This window comes from Mytilus californianus, unplaced genomic scaffold (genome assembly GCF_021869535.1).
Source record: "Mytilus californianus isolate M0D057914Y unplaced genomic scaffold, xbMytCali1.0.p SCAF_29, whole genome shotgun sequence".
Lineage (NCBI taxonomy): Eukaryota > Metazoa > Mollusca > Bivalvia > Mytilida > Mytilidae > Mytilus > Mytilus californianus.
In genome coordinates, this window is record NW_026262678.1 from 564,683 (window position 1) to 586,326 (window position 21,644).

At 30.8% G+C, this 21,644-nt stretch overlaps 2 protein-coding genes across 2 annotated transcripts in view; both read left to right on the forward strand.

Annotated features, from left to right (window-relative positions):
• LOC127732853 (uncharacterized) lies at window positions 1-8,367 on the forward strand. The gene is made up of 7 exons (XM_052242037.1): window positions 1-53; window positions 885-970; window positions 1,507-1,647; window positions 2,942-3,052; window positions 4,142-4,343; window positions 5,855-5,972; window positions 6,887-8,367. Exons 2-7 carry the CDS (start codon window positions 905-907, stop codon window positions 7,035-7,037), a joined length of 789 nt encoding a protein of 262 aa, XP_052097997.1. The 5' UTR covers window positions 1-53; window positions 885-904; the 3' UTR covers window positions 7,038-8,367.
• A 9,045-nt stretch (window positions 8,368-17,412) lies between these two features.
• Window positions 17,413-21,644, forward strand: part of LOC127732854 (serine/threonine-protein phosphatase 6 regulatory ankyrin repeat subunit C-like) — a 30,165-nt gene continuing 25,933 nt past the window's right edge. Inside the window, exon 1 of the mRNA XM_052242038.1 lies at window positions 17,413-17,605. The gene's annotated coding sequence lies outside the window, so the exon portion shown is untranslated. The remainder of the gene's footprint in view (window positions 17,606-21,644) is intronic.

The window sequence follows — 21,644 nt, forward strand, 5'->3', positions numbered from 1 at the left end:
TAAAGATTTCCAACGAGAGTTTGTATTGTAAAGAGGTCATCACATTTCCTAAGGTAAGTGATTTGACATAAAAAAATGTTCAGTTTATTTATAATTATTTACAAGCAATAGTAGTTTATCGCTGTATACATATTGTAAATCCATATTTTTATGATACTTCTGAAAGATTCAGAAGGCAAGTAATACATGGTTGACTGATATATTTCAATATTAAGATTGCTTTAGAAACAAAAAGGCATGTGCCAGTTATGATAGTTAAGACATGTTTAATCATAATACAGCGAAGTCTTTAACAAATTTTTGTCAAGCCTGATAAATTTATTTGGCGAAAGCAAGACATACCAATCCTAGATTCCGTCGTCGGCGTTCAATTTGGACAGAACCTTTTTTATGACCACAAGACAGTATCTATAGCGAAATTTTGGAAATATTTATTCAAATTTTTCCGTATTTTACTGATAAATGGACTTAGTGTTTTTACAGTTAATGAAAAACTTGTTCATGACCAACATACAGTATCCAGAGCAAACGTTTGAAAATGAAAGTATATATTCTTATTTTTCCGTATTTTACCAAGAAATAGCATCCAAGGAAAGGAAGTTTGATTTTTTCCTTTAAAATTATATATTTTACAGATAAATGGACTCCCTTTTTAAGTCAACATTACACTTTTACACTGACAACAGCAATCGCAGGAGAGACACAGGGTTCCACCGAATTCCTTACGACTTTTTTTTGTATGATGAGTAAGATATCAAGGACCAAATTTGACATACTGACATGAAATATTTTTATGCATTCAAACACCTATATTTATATTATTTTTGCGATCGATCTCATTCATCAAAATTAAAATTAAAGCATTGCTATTATATATGTTATAGATATCAACTCCAACGTTAAAATGAGATGGATAATTATGATTCTTACCAATATTCTCTGCTTGTTAGTTGTCACAGCTTATGAAATGGTATGTACATTCTTTGTCGAAGAAATGGTCACTAGCCAATTTGTTTAAAGCGTTGCGTAAAGTGCGTCCAATAAAGTTAGAAAATCACATGAAAGAAAAAAGATATATGACTATCTTAAATTTATATACAATATATTATTTTGACTTATGTAATCGAATGTATTGGTCATTCTATCTGGTTTTCTTTATAACACACGTGCGTTAATGTAAATTGTCATGTATAATATACCTTTTTTTTCTGACACCAAATACATTGATGGTGACTAATTTTCTCACTTTAAATATTTTCTAAGTTATTTGTTATTTGAATAGCTGTCTTGTCTTATTGAGTAAACATTTACCCCAATTTCCTTAAAGTTATATGCATGGGAAGTCGGGTATACATGTTTCTGCTGTACAAACAATCAGTGAAGCGGAAGTCCGCGATTAGAATTATAAAATGGCAGCCTTATACTTTTATTTGATTGTGTTCATAAACAAGCTAAATGGATACAATGTAATTAATTCTTATTTTGGAAAACTGATATTCGTTTCAGAAATTGGGTTATCAAATAAAAGACGGAAATGTCATTTATGAGAAAGAGTTGGAAACGAATCGAGAAATGAATGTGTTAAAGATTCATATTCTTGCACACAATGAAGTTATGGAATCGTATTCGATGCAAGATTTTCAAAAGGTTTGTAACATCAAAGTTTTTGACAGAGATATTTTTACTCAAAACTTTAATAACACACCAAACCAATTGATACAAAAGTTGTTTACAAATATTCTAGACGGGGAATACCCTGACATTCATCTTGAAATTATGTCGTTTTACAAAAGACTAAATAGAAAACTGTTTATTGTGTCACTATATTACTTTTTTTTAAAGAATTGTCTTGTATGATAAAAAAACAACAGAGATACCAGGCTAATAATTGGGTACTTCAAGATTGTTTTCCATCTACAAAAGACTCACCAATAACGTTTGAACAAAAAATTGTATAAAGCCAAAAAAAGTAAGACGTTGAAGAGCTTTAAGGGCTAACATTCCAAAAGGATTTACCAAATACATGTATGGTTATATATTCATCGAGTAAAAATGTTTGGTATTTCAAATAATTTCAAGTTTTACACACAGTTACAACTCTGGTGTTTAGCTTTTATACAACGAGATGAATCAAGGTGAAAATCCATAGGCAATCACTATCGAGATGAATTAAGGTGAAAATCTATGGGCAATCACTATCGAGATGAATCAAGTGAAAATCCATGGGCAATCACTATCGAGATGTATCAAGGTGAAAATCCATAAGCAATCACTATCGAGATGTATCAAGGTGAAAATCCATGGACAATCACTATAGAGATGAATCAAGGTGAAAATCCATGGGCAATCACTATCGAGATGAATCAAGGTGAAAATCCAAGGCAATCACAATCGATATGAAAATAATTACTAAATCTAAACAATTGTGTGTTGTTGTGTCATTGACTGATACCCCAAATTTCATTTTATTCAACAAACAAGAAGACGGTTACATATTATAATACTTTCTGTAACACATTTTCTTTGATAATTTTTATTTCACAATTTGAATTCTATATGTTGGCAGAGTTAGAATAAGCTTTTTTCGGGAATATCATTCGGTTGAATTGTACTCCCTACAGCTTAGTTAAAAGTAAATGATATGCTCATGTAGGAAGAGTAGCTATCAAAATTGTTGCCTGTATCACCAAAGTCCTTTATAAAAGGATGTATGTACTTGCAGACGAGTACAATCCACTGTATACATTTAACCGTTATCGTCTGTGTTTAAATAAATCTGTCGCCTGACGCCTCTAAGAACATTATTTGGTTTCAGTCCATCGCACAACTAGTGCATATATTTGGATTCTTTTCATATTAGTTTTGTTAAAAGAAAATGACAGAACACGGAAAAATGAAGAAAATATATTATTTCTACATGAATTTCACGTTTGTGTTACAGGGACAGCAGATCACATGCATTCCATCATTACATCAATGTAGGTTTCGGGAGATCAAAACAGAAAATAATGCAGGTGCTAGCCTGATTATGGAAACATTTATTCAAAGCTTGGTAAGAAATATGAAAATGTGAGCATGTAATCATGTTTATTCTATTCTTATCAATTTGAATATACTTTTGCAATAATCCGCTATTGTACGAAAAGTTCAGATCGACCAAGTATTTTTATCGAAAGGCTGAATATAAATATACCTGACCAATTGAAGTTATTCAATGAATAGATCCGATAGATGGTAGTAGTCAAGAAAACAGTGAGAAGCAGAGGGGTAATTAATATTTTTCAGTGCAGACACTTCCATAGCAAAAGATTTATTTTGTAATAACTCGTAACCAACTGTTTACTTTCCATCAGGTAGTTATAATGACAGATTCAATCAAAATTATTGATATTCGTCAATAGGAGCAATGATCACATATGCATAGGACATATTGGCAAGTTCATTGAAAGGGAAAGGTTTTGTTTAATTCTTGCATCTGTTTTCTTTCCTATGAATCCTATCAGGAATATGTAAACAGTTCCAGCGTATTCTAGTCAGCTAACTTCATATCAAACATGCTATAAACAATGTTATGGCTCAATGCATGAGTTGCGCTTAATATACTTGTTGTCTAATAGTTAACGTATTATGTATAACACAGTGCGGTGATTTTGTGGTAAATGCAACGAAAACCAGTAAGGAATTTAGATATATTGAACATTCGCACGGATTTTTCTGTCAAAAAAATCATATTGTATTCTTCTATATATATATCAATAAAACGTTGAATGATTTTACAAATTATCGATAAATATGTTGAATAATTTTGAACATGTTAGAAACGTAAATTATTTCTTGGTGAAAACTGATTAGTTTAATGTCCTGAACATCAATTTAGTTCATTTGACCCTACACTCTAAAAATGGTACTAATTGATATATTCGTTATTACTGAAAGTTTAATAAAAGTATTTATAGATTGAAGGCGAAACATTGAAAAAAAAATTAACTCAGGGTACACATTTAAGTATATCTGACGTTCCTGTAGATAGCATGAGATTTATTAAGTAGCTTATACTTCGAACTTCATATTGTAAAACGAGCATGTTTGGTAAATAAACATTAAGAACATGTGACAAGTATATTCAAATATCAATTTTTAGTTCAATAAAGGTTACAGTAAACCGGAAGCGCACACTACAATTGGGAGAGAGTTGTTTCATATGGATAAAAATGAAATGGTTGACCAATATATACTTGAAGAAGATTTGAGAGAGTTTTACCACGGCTTTGGATTCCCTCTGTATAAGGAAAAGAAAATACTCAATGACGCTAAGATATTTAATATCACCCGGTTTAAAGCAGGTACGTCTTTTTGACTTTAAAATGACATTCAGGCAGTGCATTTTGATCATACATAATCTATGAATCATAATGGAAAATTTGATTTTTTTTTTTTTTTCAATAAAATATATGTTAATCATTGAATTAACCGATGAGGCACTAGCAGGTACATATTTTTCAGGGATTTTACGTTTCCTCTTGTGTTTTCAGAGGTAAATAGCAAATATTTCGCACCATCTTTCTACAATAATGCTAATCATTCTGCCAAACAAATTTGGAAAATATTCATTTATTTTGTATGTTCGGTTTATTTGACTAAATAATCATTTACTTATTGTTCATCAACTTCAAGTTTTCCTATATAATTTTTTTTTCACATATTAACCTCTTGTTAAACTTTCGTCACATTTTCTCAATAGCAACTAAACAAAACAAATAACTAAAACTTGAATTCTTCAAGTATTCAAATATTTATGCATCCTTTGCTTTCACATTATTTGGGTTTGAACGTTCATGACGCAGATTAATCCAAATAACGCTTTGAAAACATCACTATTTAACAAATGGTTTGTTCATCATGAGTCGTCATTTGTAAACGGTTTAGTAATTTGAATTCATCAACGCAAAACATAATCAAAAATAAAACAATAGGGCATCGTGCGACCTTCTACAGTAAGCAAAAACAATACCACATAGTATTGCATAAATGGAACCGACATGACAAAATAGTAATACTTGAACAAATGTAAAGCAATGCAGAAGAGAAAATAGTAGCCAATGACAAATACTCCTTGCTTTGAAAGACATAAAGGGAATGTGTGAGCGCTTAACATTACCCTAAACCTGGAACATATCAACAAACAGTGAAATTGAGTTGAAAAGTATTTGATCACACTGGCAAGCAGCAACATAAGAAATATCAAGCACAAAGAGAAGGTTTGGGGGAATCAAAATCCTCTACAACTCAAAGTTCTGACTAATTAACAAACCGTTTTTTCCAGATTGAAATACCAATAGGTACAACACAAATGGGTTTACTTTCAAGACGTCATAACAGTTTTGAAGCAGCATGGTCTTGTGCAAACTTAAACTATAATATTCATTCTTAAAATGGGTGGTAAACAAGGTAATATTAAATGTCATGGTCAAACTTTTGAACATGCAAACTTAAAGTAAAACACATTTACCCATATATAAAAAGCTATACGGTAACCAAGGATTACTAATGATCCCACAACAAACATCCAGTTTTAAAACTAGACAATAAAGAGGAGCAACAACGTTACGCGACTACTAAGAATTGTAATATTTAGACGTTGACATGCTTTCACATACTTCAGTTGGTTAAATGCAAATTTCATTGAAAAAAATATGCAGTTAAAAGGTACAGGCTTTCTCATCTTTGCAAATGTTTTGAGACTGACTTCAATTGCTATCAACTTATAACAAAACGGTTGTGTTTTTCTCTGTTGAGCAATATGATGCAACTTATCCATTTTTAACAGCAGATTAAGTCAAACATTTTTTTCCAGGAAGGCGTGTAAAACGAAGTTTTACAAGACTTGAAGTTGATTGCTATGGACAGTACCCAACAGTGAAGTATGGTGTAATTTCAGGAACATCTTCCAATCGAATTAAAATATGCAACGGGTAAGATACATTTTACACAAACATAAAAAGAACATTGCTGTTTGCTGTTTTTTTTTCCAATTTTGCGATTTTTGTAGTTATATATATGCTGTTTGATACTATTCATTGAGAAAAAAGGGCAAACAGAGGAAAAAAGTCCATCGCAATTTGAAAATTTGCCCTTGTCCTTTTTCTACGACCGACTGTGATCACGTAATTGTATAAGAGGTGTCAAATAACATAGAGTCATAGTTATGCTTTTATTGGTATTTTTATATGAAACTAAATGATATCTTGAATATTTTAATAATCTTCTTGTCTACAATTTATTAAATTTACCTTATGTTTCTTTCGCTTTGAGTATGCCAAATAATGATATTTTTCTTTTTAGTTTAAAATAATGTTAAACATGTCATATATAAGATATGCTTTTTTTTTCAATTTCACGTCCCATTCTCAAGTCTGTTATCTTTCATATCTTAGAAAATATATATGTTTAAGGTGTTTGGTTAAAACACGATTTAAAACCGTGTCATTTAAACGATATTTGAAATGCCTGAATTTGTTTGGTTTTTTTTTTCTCTTTTTTGTTGAAGTGGTCTGTTGATCAAATAAAGGAGTATGATCTTTCATATTCAAGTTTTAAGCGGATAGCTGATAAAAGATACTAATGTTAATGCAATACAATGATGCATCCATCATCTGAATTTATATGTAAGTAATGTTTTTTTCCGTAATTTCTTCTGTAAGTTTTTTTCAGACAAGTGCTTAAGTCTCCACGTTTATTGGAGAAGCAAGGGTATGACGGAGTGAGGTAAAATGATATGTTTGTGTTCACAGTTTTGATCGTGTTGATGTCTAAAAAAGCACATTGAGATGCTTTTAATGCATTTTTGTTTAATTTTACATTCAAAAGTTATTTGTTTATTTTATAGAGCTGCACGAATTAATGGACAAATGGTGTTCCCAGATTGCGATAATGTTTCCATAACTTCATCTCTTGTTCGCATGTGTGTTTGCTGCCCTTATGTCACATACATCGATCTGACAAGAGATGATTGTGCATGCACAGAAATGGGGTTTTGACTTGGAAGGTACCATGAGATGGAACGAGCGAAAATTATATCATAATCAACAAATAAAAAATATTACTTGTTATTCATGTATTATTTGCATGTTGTTTTGTTGAACAAATGAGGTATTCAATTGGTATATCTGTAGAAAAAGTTAAACATAGATACTAGAACTTTGAATAATAAATTATCTGATGCTGTTAACGGATATTTTACCATTTGAAGATGAATCTAAATATATATAAAATTGTGATCTTTTTATAACTTGATAACAATCCGAGATCATACCCTTCAATGTAGCAAAAAGCTGCGTTTAATCTTTAAAATTGTTTCATATTTTCATATTTTGACTTCGTGTATGCCTTCTTTTATTTCAAGAAATCAGCCTCGATACCGTATCATCTTGGATTCTACTACATTGCATTTGAAAATGACAATTATACTTTTTTACAAAGCTGCCTTACTTTCAAATCTTTCAAGTAATTTGCATAAACAATGATACCATAAGATATACGGGACTAAGTTTGAACTACTAAGAGAAAACTATACAGCCAAATCAACCAGCGATCATATAAATACCAGTTATCTGTTATTTCCAGCGTAAAAAAATGTTCTCTCTTTGATAATTAACTGAAAAAACTATACAAAACAATAGCCGTATACATTGCATACAACACAATGGAAAGACATCAAAAAAGTTAGAATACCACTTGATTTGATCTTTACTTCAACAACCTCTGGCATGTCAAAGACTAAACCTTGTGCTGTCAAATTTTGGAGTGTTCTGCTCTCTCTACTTATTTAATATCCGACTTTGAGGAATGAATCAGTAAATCTTATCAAAGGAATAAATTACTTATAGAGAGGATCTAATCAATTTATCTAAACCAAAGATAAAATGCTCTTATTCATCTGTATGTATTTTCTTTACGTTTTGAAAAAAGTAAAAAATAGGTTGGTCAACAGAGCAATGCCTTTGAAAACTACAAAGTATCGTACTTTTTAACATTTTAAACAAACCAATCTAGTTGTATTCAAGAACGATGCTTGTCCTTGCTAAGGTTGTGTATAATTTGCCAACCGGGTTACATTTTCTTCATATGATATTGAAATATTAAGTGCATATAAGTGAATTGATTGTATTTCTTAATACTATCTATCACTCAATTTGAAAAAAAAGTTGATTAAAATTTTGTAGATTCATCATTGAGTTAATGTGACATGTTGGATATAAGTCACGTTTGTTAAAGAAAACATAGAATTACTAGCAGTGCTGAATTCAATTGTTTACTCTTATTGTCTGTTTCACATATTGGAATTAAATAAACTGGTAATAAACTGATTTTATCAACTTTTATTACAAAACATACTAGTCGAAACAAGATAATGGTCCTTTTACATCTAACTTTCTGAAGTTGTGAACCAGCTTAGTTGAGTATCTGCTAAATTAAATCAATTGTAGTAAATAAATCAAAATAAACAAACTGCAGGAAACTTAAAAAGTATTGACACCGTTTGCGTTTCTTGTAATACATGCATTACTTTTCATGCAAATCCAAATTCCGTTGTTGTTTTGTACAGGTAAATTGCATTAAATGAAAAAGGCGAATAAAGCATAACAAACAAACAAAAAAGAAGCTAAAGGTACCAAATAGAATATTGAAACTCATCATTCCTACCGAAATAGACTACAAGCAGTTTGTATGAACAGAACCAAATTTACAGCAGCGAAAAGGTCTTAAAATGAACTGAAAGACTGAACATGACTTAAAAATGTATTACTAAGGTTTTAAATTCATAAAATAATGAATTGTCTTTTTAATTATGTATCAACAACATTACATCATTATAACTTCAAAACCTAACGCTGACCTTTTGCAAATAACCTATTACATGAAGCGAGTTGTTGTAAAAAAGTTAAATTGAGGTTGAATTACTGCTGAAATAGCGCATGCATCATGTTTATTGCCAAATCGTACCAAATAAACAATTTCATGAACTGTTGTAACAGTACAATTACAACAAAGTACTGTGATAACATATAACAAACGGTCGCAGATACATTTGTATTTATCTATTTCCCATTTGTGTTGACATCCCGCAGAATAGGGATCTAAGTCGATAGATTATTTTTTAATCATTTGCCAAATGTGTCAAAATGTAGTTCATGTAATGTTTTTAACATAAAATATCACAAGTATTCAACACATAGCTTTTGTAAAAAAGTAGAATAAAAGAAATCCGAACTGCAAGGGAAATTCAAAACGGAAAGTCCTTTATAAAATGGCAAGATCAAAAGCTTAAAAACATCTACCGAATGGAAAACAACTGTCATATTCCTGACTTGGTACAGGCATTTCCTTATGTAGAAAATGGTGAATTAGACCTGGTTTTATAGCTAGCTAAACCTCTCACTTGTATGACAGTCGCATTGAACTCAATTATATTGACAACAATGTGTGAGCAAAACAAACAGATATAATAGGAAAAACGTCAAAAATTGGGGTACAACAGTCAAAATTGTAATATAATCCTAATCACTATAAAAACAAATAACAGTTCAAACAAAGAAACACAAAATGGCTTAAAGTACATATTAAGCAAAAATGAAAGACAAGAATTCAAAATAGGACAATTACACAATGACGGGATGTATAAGTACCGAGCCACGTCATATGTATATAATCAAAAATGGACTAAAAAGTGTAGGTTAAAAATATACAAGGGCAAACCAAGGAAACTTATACACGTAATTAAGATGATAAACAATGTCAGTACCAACAATCTATACTTCAAGACCATCATGTATACGGAATATTCATCAACAAGGTCTTGGTATCTTCCAATGAACTTTTTTAGAAAAAGGATGAGAGGTTCTTTGACATAACGCAGACTCTGGTGACATTTTATAAAGTCTTAGTAGCAGCTGCAAGCTCTTGCATACCGAATGAGTTGGGAAATGTATATCCCATATGCAGGTGAAGTTTGTATATTGCTGCTAAGGTTGGGAAAATTTATAATTTCAAAATTAAAATCGTCTTGCTTGTCATATATTCTGGTATTGAGATGACTGCTTATTTCAAATTCGAGGTATAAGTTTAAAAATGAGGAATGCCGACAACTTGTTGAAAAAGTCTACCTCCAAATTCAACAAATATGTTGTCAATGTGAAACTCCAGCATACTGATCACTTGTTCCTCTGTGTAGCATGTTTTACCTTTTTGTTCACTCTTAACAAAATATGCCGTATGGTATCCCAAAGCAATAAATTTATACCGTATGCTGCAATTTTTTTTATTGAAAAGCAGTGTGGATTATTTTTTTTAGACGATTTATCAATTTCACATGGGGAATGGTGGTATACAGGTTGAAAAATCAAACGTTTTGATAAAATTAATTTCAGAGAACGATCCAGATTTAAAATTATCAAGAGTTTTTTAGAGTTTTTTAGAATCTACATATGGTTAATACCACTACGCGAGTAAACAGTTTCAGTATTTCGGAAGACCCTCTTTCACAGCGAATAGAATTTCTGTCAATCTGATGAACAATGCCTTTGTAGAACATGCAGATGAGCCGGCAATGTACAAGTTACAGGCTTTGCAAAATTATCAGATTTTTTTTATCGATTATACATGGAAAAACCAATTAAGTTTGATAGAAAGACAACTTAACAATATGACTTTAAGATTAAATAATAAGAAAAAAATAATTCTTATTATATGCTTTCAGACAATAAAAATACGTTTCCATACAGCAGACAAAATAGGTTAATACCCTACATATTTCTTTATAACAGTAAGGTTATTTGAGTTAGATCCCTTTATATGGCAAGATTGACAAATATAAAATCATACAAGACATTATCTGTATTAAAAAAAAAATAGTATTAATAATAAGATAAACCACATAAAGTTCGTCATTTAGATGAAAAATCTTACAAATAAATTACACTCTTAAAATCTGTATTTTTTATCAAAGATCTAGATCGATCGAGTTCTGTTATTTAAATGTATTTTTCCAATTTTTGAAAGAATATTGTCTGTAATCTATCACTGTATGGTGTATTTCCATGCATACATTTGAGTCCAATTATAACTGGATAAATTGACCACAGAGTCAGGTTATTTAGAAAAAAAAATCTTAATATTACTACTTCTAGTAGTGCCCACATACATGTAATAACCTAATTTCAAACGCCAGTCAACGATGGAATTTCTATTGCACGCTTTTTCTGTGTGATAATGAGTCTGATTGAAAATATGGCGATATTTCAAACGTATTTTAAATTATATATTGATGTAATTAAAGTCAGCGCAACATCCAGAATCAATCTAATATTAAATCGAATATGAGTTTCATTGTTTAACTTCCTGCTATGTATTTGATTTAAAAAAAATCTACATTGAAGTTTTCGAGTTTTCAATTGTTGTTCATCTGTATTTCAATTACCTTTTTAAATAGTTGACTTCGAATAATTAAACACGGATTAGTAGTGGAGCAGATGTCCCTGTAACTTTATTGAATGACGATAATACAAAGTTATAGGTATTTATAAAATCAAAGCAAACATACATTGCTCCGTAAACACATTTTTCTTATGTTTTTTCAAAGACATAATTTAACTGTGTAAAATGGGAGATAACTGCAAATATATTTTCAGATATGACTTCAGAGACGACTTCTAATTAATACTGTTATTGAAATCAACAGATTGGTATAAAATCAGACAATATATTTGTAAACATTCCCCATTTCCATTCTCAATTTTATTGTAAATGTGTTATCTCTTTGTCGAATCATCCAGTTTTGATTATCTGCCATCTTGTTATGTGTTTGCCGATTTTGTTGTTCAGTGATAGTGTTGTACCTCCGTCGCACAATGTTTAAGACTTTGTACAACTGGGTCACCTATTCTTTACAAAAAAAATGAAAATTCTTGTGTTTGTTTATTGCCTTTATTTGTTGAATAAGACCGGCGTTATTATACATTGTATGATGTGTAGTGGCATGTTGATAAAATAATGTGTATTTGTCTGTCGTAAACACGGTGTAAAGGATGAAAATACTTATGTCTTTAATTATTTCCTTGATAGAGGGTTGGTGTTCGCCTACAAGAAATTTATTGAACATATGGTTTGTATTTGTAGCATTCGAAATGAAAAAGACTTCATCATGGTAGGCCTTTAATAAACATCTGGGTCATAATCAAACATGGATATGTTCAAATTGCTGGTACCACAATCCGGTCTTCTCTTCATTGATTATGACGTCACTGAATACGGCTATTATTATACACCGAGGTTTCAATTGTTATAACCAACAAGACTGGTGTCATAAGTGAGGAAAGATCTGTTTACCCTCCGGGAAAACAATTGCCGAAGAAATGAAAATTAAATAAACACGCAACGTCAACAAATGAGGAAGTAAGCGATATACTTTTATAATCACAAACAAACTTGAGGTGGATCATTGGTATATTTTACTTAAGATTGAATTTTCTTATACTTTGCCAATATGTAGATTTTTTCTTGCTTTTTTCAAAAATATAATAAAAAGTATGGGTCACTGTGCTATTTTTCAAGCTACAAGTCGTCGAAAATTGTCCAAATTTGCAGAGATTGTTCATGAAAAAAACACTTTTTTTTAATAAAAAGAAATCTATGAGATAACATTTTGAAATAAAATATGAGAAGATAGGTTTTAGAATATGCTTTAAGAAAGGAAAAAGTAAAAAATGGTGTCACCGACCTCGTTCTTGCTAAAAGTAAACATTGAAAATTTCTCTATTATTCCTTTATAAAGTATTTCACTTTTGATTTATCTCCCCTAAAATGTCTAAGCTGACAATTTGATTCGAACAAACACAAATATTTGGTATTTGATATATCAGTCTAAATAATGCAATAAATCAACTATGTTTTATACCAATAAACAGTATAACCCATTAATTGCCAATCTATCTCAAAATACAGTCAGTAGTTGTATATTTCAGGACAGTTTGTATATTATAACAAAACCTATTTGACTGCATCATCCAACACCGACCATATTTGTACTTTATATTGAAAAGAATGAGACGGTATGATCGGGGAATAGAACACTGACTGAATGTCAGTATATCATGTCGGTTGATTTATCGATTGTTGGTTACTAAACGTCCTGGGGCAAATATTTCACTCATTTTCAGGACGATGTTATTATGTCGGACGACCCACATATCCTTTATAATCGGTAAAAATGAATCTGCCGAAATTGACGAGACTATAACTATATTAAATACTAAACTATACGACACCTTATATATCCGGATACTATACAACTTTCGTTTGAACATTTTGTCTGAAATAAAATTTTAAATCAAAGGCAAACAAAGAGAATTACGATTAAAAATCCTTGTAATGCGTAGAATTATATTGAGGAGACTGAAAAAACTTGGAAACAAAGCAACATAAAAAATAATGTTTATAAACCATCATATAAAAAAAAACTTCCAATGTGTTGGGTAACTTTTTTATCCGCCTTCACATTAGAAAAAAACTTTCCCTTCTTTCATGATATCTGCATAGTTATAATTATTTCTATCAACAATTTTGAAAATACAAACCATTATTTTATGTATACGAGAATAAAGAATGAAAGGTTGTTAATGTGTATAGGAAATCTTTTCAAAAACGGACTGGTTTGAAAAGTCTGTGACTTGCAATATCCGAGATGATAACTGTTAGTATGTATTAGTTATGAAAAGGGATTTCTAAAGGTGATCTCCAAACATAAGTTGAACAGAGAATGAAGTTTGAAAGGGTGATGAATAAACCTTCGTACAAATGTGATGAATTTCTAACGGTTTTTGTTTCAATAGCAGGAGGTCATTAATAGAGACAACTTGTAGGTAGGGGATGTATAATGACCATGACTGCGTCTACGTCGAAAATTAGAGTGGAACATGTTCATCACATTCACCGAGATACAGGAAGAACTAGATAGAGTACCTATACCATCAATGTTGTCATTGTAACAATATGGTGTCGCAGTTCCCAATTTTGGAATCCAGATAGTCTTCATTTGTATATAGAGAGGTCATTTAAGATGATGGATTTTGTTTTCGATGATGCGAACTTTCATAGAAAGGTTTTAACGATCAGACTGATTAAAATGCTGGTAAACAATATCGCTTGCATTGTTGCTGATGTCTAATCTATGACCGAATAAACGTTTATTAAGCATACCCTTCATTCACTGACATATACCAATCCGCAAAGGTTACACTGTAAGATTTGTTGATTTACAATCATCGCTTCTGGAAAAGTATTTTTTTTTATTCAAGTTAATTGAAAATTAAGTATCTGTTATTAAAATTTTACTGGTTTCGCAGTTTTTTTGGTTTCACAATTAGAAATGAGAAAGTGCTCTGTAGAGTCATTTAAGTCCAAAATATCTTATAGAAGAGCTGAACACGGCTGTGTACGAATATTTTTACATAATTGTCATTAATGTGATGATCTTAATGTGTCATATTTGAGGTTTTTGTCATGTCTGTTGATAAGGGCACACCTGCTATTTCAGACGACACCGTGTGTAAATCTAAGAATGTAGTTTGTTATCCATATCAAATGCAATTTTCGTAACAATGCAAAAAATGTAGACGGTAACATTTATCTCACATATTTTTCAATTGGGTCAAGAATTAAAATAGTGTAAAAGTAGATAGTAATATAGATAAGAGCAATCGGTCAGTAATGTAATTGTGCTTTACCTGTATTTTATTATCGTCTCGTTTATCTTTCCCCGTGAATAAGTATTGAATTGTTGGTTCTGAATTTCAAGTTAGACATGAATAAATTATTCAGTGTTAATTGAGAAGTAACGAAATTACCTTATAGACAGCTAGTATTGGTCTATCATTAAAAAAATGCTCAACTTAAACATGATTTATGAATGTGCTTGAACATAAATAATTGAACTAATTTGTTTTATAATCTGTTCCATCATAGGGTAGAATATGGAAAAAAATATCAACCGTTAAAATTATAAAAGTCATTATATTTTAGATAATCAAAACTTTATACACAGTATTTCTGAATAGATGACAGTCACATTTTCATTGTTATCATATACTTTTGAAGAACGGATTCAAAATATTGCTTTGTTAGTTTAATATGACGAAAAATGTTGGAACTGATCAAAGCTCCCATTTCTTCCAACCGTATAGTTCAATCGTCACATTCTATTTGTCAAAACATATTGAAATTGTATTAACCTGATAACAATTACATATTCGAACATTAAACACACAATGACATGAGAAGAGTACTTAAATTCATTTGATAAACAAGCACATGCTTAGCTCTTCGTATGAGTCGTGGTTAATTACTAGGTAAATCATTCACACAATAATATATATACCGTAACTTCCAACATTGGCATGGCGAACGATTAGAATACACAAACACCGTAGGATAGGCACAATGTAACATTACCTACTATCCAAAACAGGAAAATTAACCATTAGGAACGAAAAATCGTATAAAGGCACTAGTGTACAAAATAAGTATCTGAAAACGACCGAAATTGTTTTTTTGTTTTTGTTTTTGGACAGGGTCAATTGGCTAGACCATCATAAAATTCATTTTACATGTATTATGTATGCGTTTCTCTAAACATTTCAACCTCATAGAAACACAATTCTTATAACTTGAACCAAACCGAAGTGTGGTACAAATAAGTATGACAAACGGAATAGCGATTTTTAAACACACTAATTTTGAAAGATGTAAAGATGTTTCTGTGGTTTTTTTCAATTACCATCTTGTATGTCCAACATTTTTGTACCACACTTTGGTTTGGTTCAAAATAGAAGATGTATCGGACTTTAAGCCTTTCAAGCTATATTACAGGACATTGAGAGCGAACAATGTGAGGTTTATATGAAACAGGTATTGTATTACGGGCATTGACCTTGAATATTTGTGGATATCAATGTGAATTCTTGTTGAAAACAAGTGTTGCTGAAAAAAAACTGCATTGCGCCTTATAGCACAATTGGGAAAAATACTGAATCAAGAAGACAAATGTCAATTAATGGCAGTTGAAATCTAGTTGGGAATGCGGCTTCTAAAGTGCTTATTATTCATGAACTTGTGGTACATTTCCACAAAAGAAAAGCATTAGATTAGAATCGCAATATCGGCATATTAAACCAATAGGTAGTGCAATCGATAAAATCTTAAATAAACTGCCCAACAGTGATAATGCACGTGATATACATACGAAGGTGATATCATGTATCGATTCAACCATTTTTAAACATTTGATTAAGTGGTTTTGCGCAATGAAAAAAAAATATATAAAAAGGTGTTTCATACAATTTCATTTACGAAATGAGTGGGGCGTTAGAAGATTTTATGAACGGGAAAATTCACAACCCGCAAAAAAAAAACCAAATGATAATTGATCCATAATGTATTACTAGTATAACTAAACAAAATAAAAACCTTAGGCTGTGTCAGATTTTTTCAGTTTGTGAAACTGTCAAAAAGCTGAGGTAAACTATGTACAGTAAAAGTGCTTATATATTTCGCAGTTCGTCTACCATTCATTGCAATTTGAGAATTCTTTTTAATTAGTGGGATACCAATATTCATAGATTTCTTGGGTAAAATGTTTATAATCGAAATACACATTTATTTAAGGCGTGTGTGCAAACATTTGTAAGACCAGATTGCATATACACTTTAACGCCAGGAATGTGAACTGCTGAATTTGAAAAAGAAATAATCCAGTCTAACCATTGAATAACAAATCCTTGTTTTGGATCCTTTTTTTATTGGAAATGTCGTCACTTGTTAATTGAAATCTGTTGGTCAACTAATTTGCTTTCCACTAGGTTTGCTAATGAAATGAATTTGTCCCGCGGATAGCTTGTTCAAAAACCGTCCTGTCAAAAATCTTGTTTTAAATTTCGATCAATGCACATTTCTCGAAAAGAAAACTGTCGGAATGGGTAACATGTAATGAACTTGTATCGCTAAACTGTGCAAATGCTGTAAAAATATTTCACAAATTAACTAATTAGAATATTTTGAATATTGAACATGCCTTGAAAAAGATGTGAATTTCAAAACCGTTGTCAGTTCGACCCATTGCGAATAAAAAACAAAGAATAAAAAAAATTCAGCATGTAAAATACAATTCAATATAAGAAATACTAATTCAATAAAAAAATTCAAAGTTTATCTACATTGGACATTGTTCAAATGCTACTGGGTAACCTTCATATCGATTTTTTAATATTAAGAAAATTAACGTGTCGTATTGATCTGTGTATTGCTTATACTCATTTCAAATATAATTAGATGTTACGATAAAACTTCGACGGATACATTTACATTAATATAGATGTAAGCTTGTTGATTCATGATATAAAACGATATACATTTAAATATAGATCATTCAAATGATGTTTAAGCTTTTCTACCGAACAAACATCAATTGTATTAGAAAAATCATCAAAATAATTTAGCAACCTGTCAATGGAAACACAATTTGGAAAAATGTAAACAAAGCTGTTTGTTACTGAAGGTAAGAATTTTGTTTTATTTTATCGAAAGCATGTTTTCAAATGTACGAAAGCAATTCGACTTGACACGGTTTAATGTAGTGCTCTTAATTCTGATTAATCAATGTTTTACATTGAAAAAATTATCAAAATAATAATATTTAGTGTATACTATTTCAGCGAAATTACACAATGTCTATTTCTTTAGATAAATGTTTATATTCTTTTAGCCTTTTTCATTTAAAGTTTTCATTATATTTTGTATACGGTCTTACTCCCCTCCCTTTTCCCCACTTTTCTGGATTTACTTTCACCAGGAACGCTCAAGGCCGAATATTTGAAAGCCAAGGATGTATATGAGCCAAAACATTTGAACAAATTATAATGTGGGAGTCGTGTATCCTAAATTTATCCTAATCGGCGTTCTTTTTTTTTGGTGGGGGATATTAGATGAAATGAAATAGTCTAGTTTGAATAGATAATTTACTTTGTTCATCAATTCCTGTTCGTAATCAAAACTGTCAGACAACTTTCTTAAAATGTTAAATTCTCTAAATAAGAATGACTAATAAATATCAACTTATAAGCCATAAGACGGATGTAACTAGTAGAGCAGAATCTATTTCCGAAGCACCTAAAATCTATCCATGTTTTTCTTAAGTTCGTGTTCCTTAGTCCTTAGTGTTGTATGTATTTTTTTTTGGAGGCGGGGGGAGGGGGAGGTTATCTCGTCTGTCTTTTAGTCATTTTATTAGTGTTTTTTGTCATTTGTTTCTAAATGGACTTATCCTATGAAATAATGCTTCAAATTTTGTTTCCAATTATAATTTAACACTATGATCATACCAAACAACAAATTAAAAAACCCAGCCTACAATATACACTTCAAAAGAATGAATATATAATCAATCAAGGGACTCACAAGTTTATTTATTTTTGCTATTGTTCATTGTCATACCAAATTGACATTTGAAATATTATCGTCCCGTTTTGATGTACTGTTTGCATACATTTAAACATGGCTTTTATAATTCTAACACACCATATCATTTTAAGGTAATGAATAAATGTTAATAAATAAATCTATATTGAGATTACCGACCGTGCAAGACCCTCATGGGTAGTCAAGGTCGATTAAAAACCACCCTCGTTGTAGATTGAGATAGATTTATGATCGTTAATTAATAATATAAAACGATATACAATCAAATACAAATTATCGAAATGAATATTACCTTAAATCAACTATCACAAAATCAAGAATTTGATGATCAAATTAAAGATACTTTGCAAACTTGTTAAAGGGGCATTAGCTACGAGATATGAACAATACATTCACAAAACGAATTTAGAGAAAATCTTGCATTTTGCATGTATTATAATCAACAAGTCTTACTTTTCGAGCAGATTTCTACCCCCATCCCCCCTCAACCCCCCAAAAAAAAATTGCACAAAATAGCACTAAATGGTAAAACATGGTCAAATGTATACATGATCTCAATGTTTAAGGTATATTCACTGTATATCCTCATTTGGAATTGTACAATAGCAGTACAAAATCGGCTGTTGTCTGTTGTCTGCTCTTTGGTCGGGTCGTTGTCTCTTTGACACATTCCCCATTTCCAATCTCAATTTTACTAGTTCTTTGCCTAATTTTGAAAATTTTGAAACAGATTTGCAATTTATGTGTAAGACCATTTATTTGTATAAAGAAACATAAGTGATTCATTGCATTATCCAACATGTTTAAACACATACTAAATATTTGTCTTTTTCAAATCTATTTTTCAACTTAGCCATTTAAGGGGAGATAACTCTAATAGTAAAAGATTTATACTGTAATGATAGTGAAATTTTTTTTTTTTACTTGTAGCAAGAAAACAAGTTCGGTGACATCCTTTATTCTTTTTATTTTCTGAAAGCATTTTATAAAACCTATCTTCTAATATTTTTTTTCAAAATTATATCTCATAGATTTCTTTTTATTCACAAACCTGTGTTTTTTAATGAAGACTCAATGCAAAATTGTACAATTTTAGACGACTTGTAGCTGGAAAAATAGCTTGGTGACCCATACTTTTTATCATATTTTTGGAAAAAGCATACTAGTAAAATCTTATTTTTAGAAAAGTACAAGAAAATTCTATGTGAGGAAATATATACCGAAGATCCACCTTAAATATAGTTTGATTTTAATAGATATATAATAAAGTTCATATTCTTTAAAAGAATTATGCGATAAATATCTTCAAATGTGTAATCAGAAGGTATAAGAAAGTAAAAACCTGGTCATGAATTTTCAAATATACAGTTACATGTACATTTAGAAAGCTTTATTCCGACTAGGCACAGCCTTTTGCACGTCTATTTGCAGTATTGTTTAACTTCATATTTGATTTTTCTCTGTTTGCTGTTCTGGATCATGTGTGAATGGTTTGTCTTAGGTAGACAAACGGCATATTTGTGCAATTCTAACCAATTATTGTTTGTGAGTTTAAGCAGAGATTGATCAATTTAAATGTTAATGAACGCGTCATACCCGAACAAAACCAACACCTTAACAGTCGCAAAAAGTTCGTGATAAAAAAAAACAATTTTGTCTTACATATCCACTATTCTTATATAAACAGTTATAAAGAAATAGTATTAATTAATGGCAATGATACATGTATCCCCATGAGACCGAATAGTATGACAGGATGCATCCTGTGTATCTGCTTCTTCTTTCAGAGCACCAAAGAATTGTTTTCACTATGACCAACACGACGGGTGTCACTAGTTCAGCAGGATCTGCGTACACTACCAGGTCACATGCAATAACTTTCGCTTTAGTTCATGTTGCTTAGTCCTTGGTTTTCTGTGTAGTGTTTTGGAAACTCTTATATCTTTTCTTACTCTTTTGTTGGTTTTTGCAATGCTATGTCATGTCCTATCGACCTACATGTATGTGTTTGAATGTCCCCTTATATTACTATCTCTTTTTCTGCCTTCTACCTCGGTAAGAAAATTTCATAGGCGGACGCGGGTCTCGTTCAATTTAAACTCCATATTACTGACATACATAATCTAAAAGTAGTTATTCAATACCTAATGATTGTTGGGACCCAGTGTCAAGGAGTCCATAACTTACCTCAGGATCCTTTTTTGAAAATCACGATGCAGATTTAATTTTTTTCGAAAGAAGTGCATATATCAAATGTAAGCATGGTAATTACGCTGTATTCTAATTTGACTAAATTTATGAAAACATAGATCAAGTTAAAAGTAGATAAAATTTATAAGAAGCAATCGTTTTCTAAATGCGCTAATTAACATCCACAGGACTATCACATATCAATTGAACATGTTGAATGTGGGGCAAATGCTTTTTGTTCGTTTTGATTCAAAAATGCCATTAACAAGATGATTAGTTTTGAAGAGACGAGGTTCTAACGTATAGAATTATTTGTACGGTATCTTTGATGATGTTTTTTGATGCCAAACCAGTTAATTTTAATAATCCTGTAGTTTTTTTTTTTTGATACGCATTTGCTTAATTTTGTCGACAGCATTTATCATGACATTTTATATTATGAGTTTTGATATTTCTTGCGTATTATTTTATAAAGAAATAATGTTGACAACCCTTCCGGTAGGAATTGCATCAGTATTCACACATTAATTTAAAATTACTCAGTTAATTTAAACCTTTTCATAACTAGTTATCTGAGACCTGTTAACTAAATAATATTGTAACATTTTTTTGCTTTTGAATTTTCTTAGCTGACAACTATGCCTGAGGCATGCATAAATGAAGATGTTTACAATTTTGACACACACGATATAAGAATAAGGAGATAAGTGGCTTGATTGCCTATTAGACAACTCATCATCGGAGTTTCATTGGCGTGGATATAAGCAATGATAGGTCGCCATACGTCCTTTAACAATTTGAAAGACCCACACGGTATAGTCAGATATAAAAAGTCCCGACATGAAAATTGTAAAAGAATTCAAACGAGAAAAATATACTCGGGACATGCACTTTAAGAATATGACGTGGTTAAACATGTTTGTGGGCGC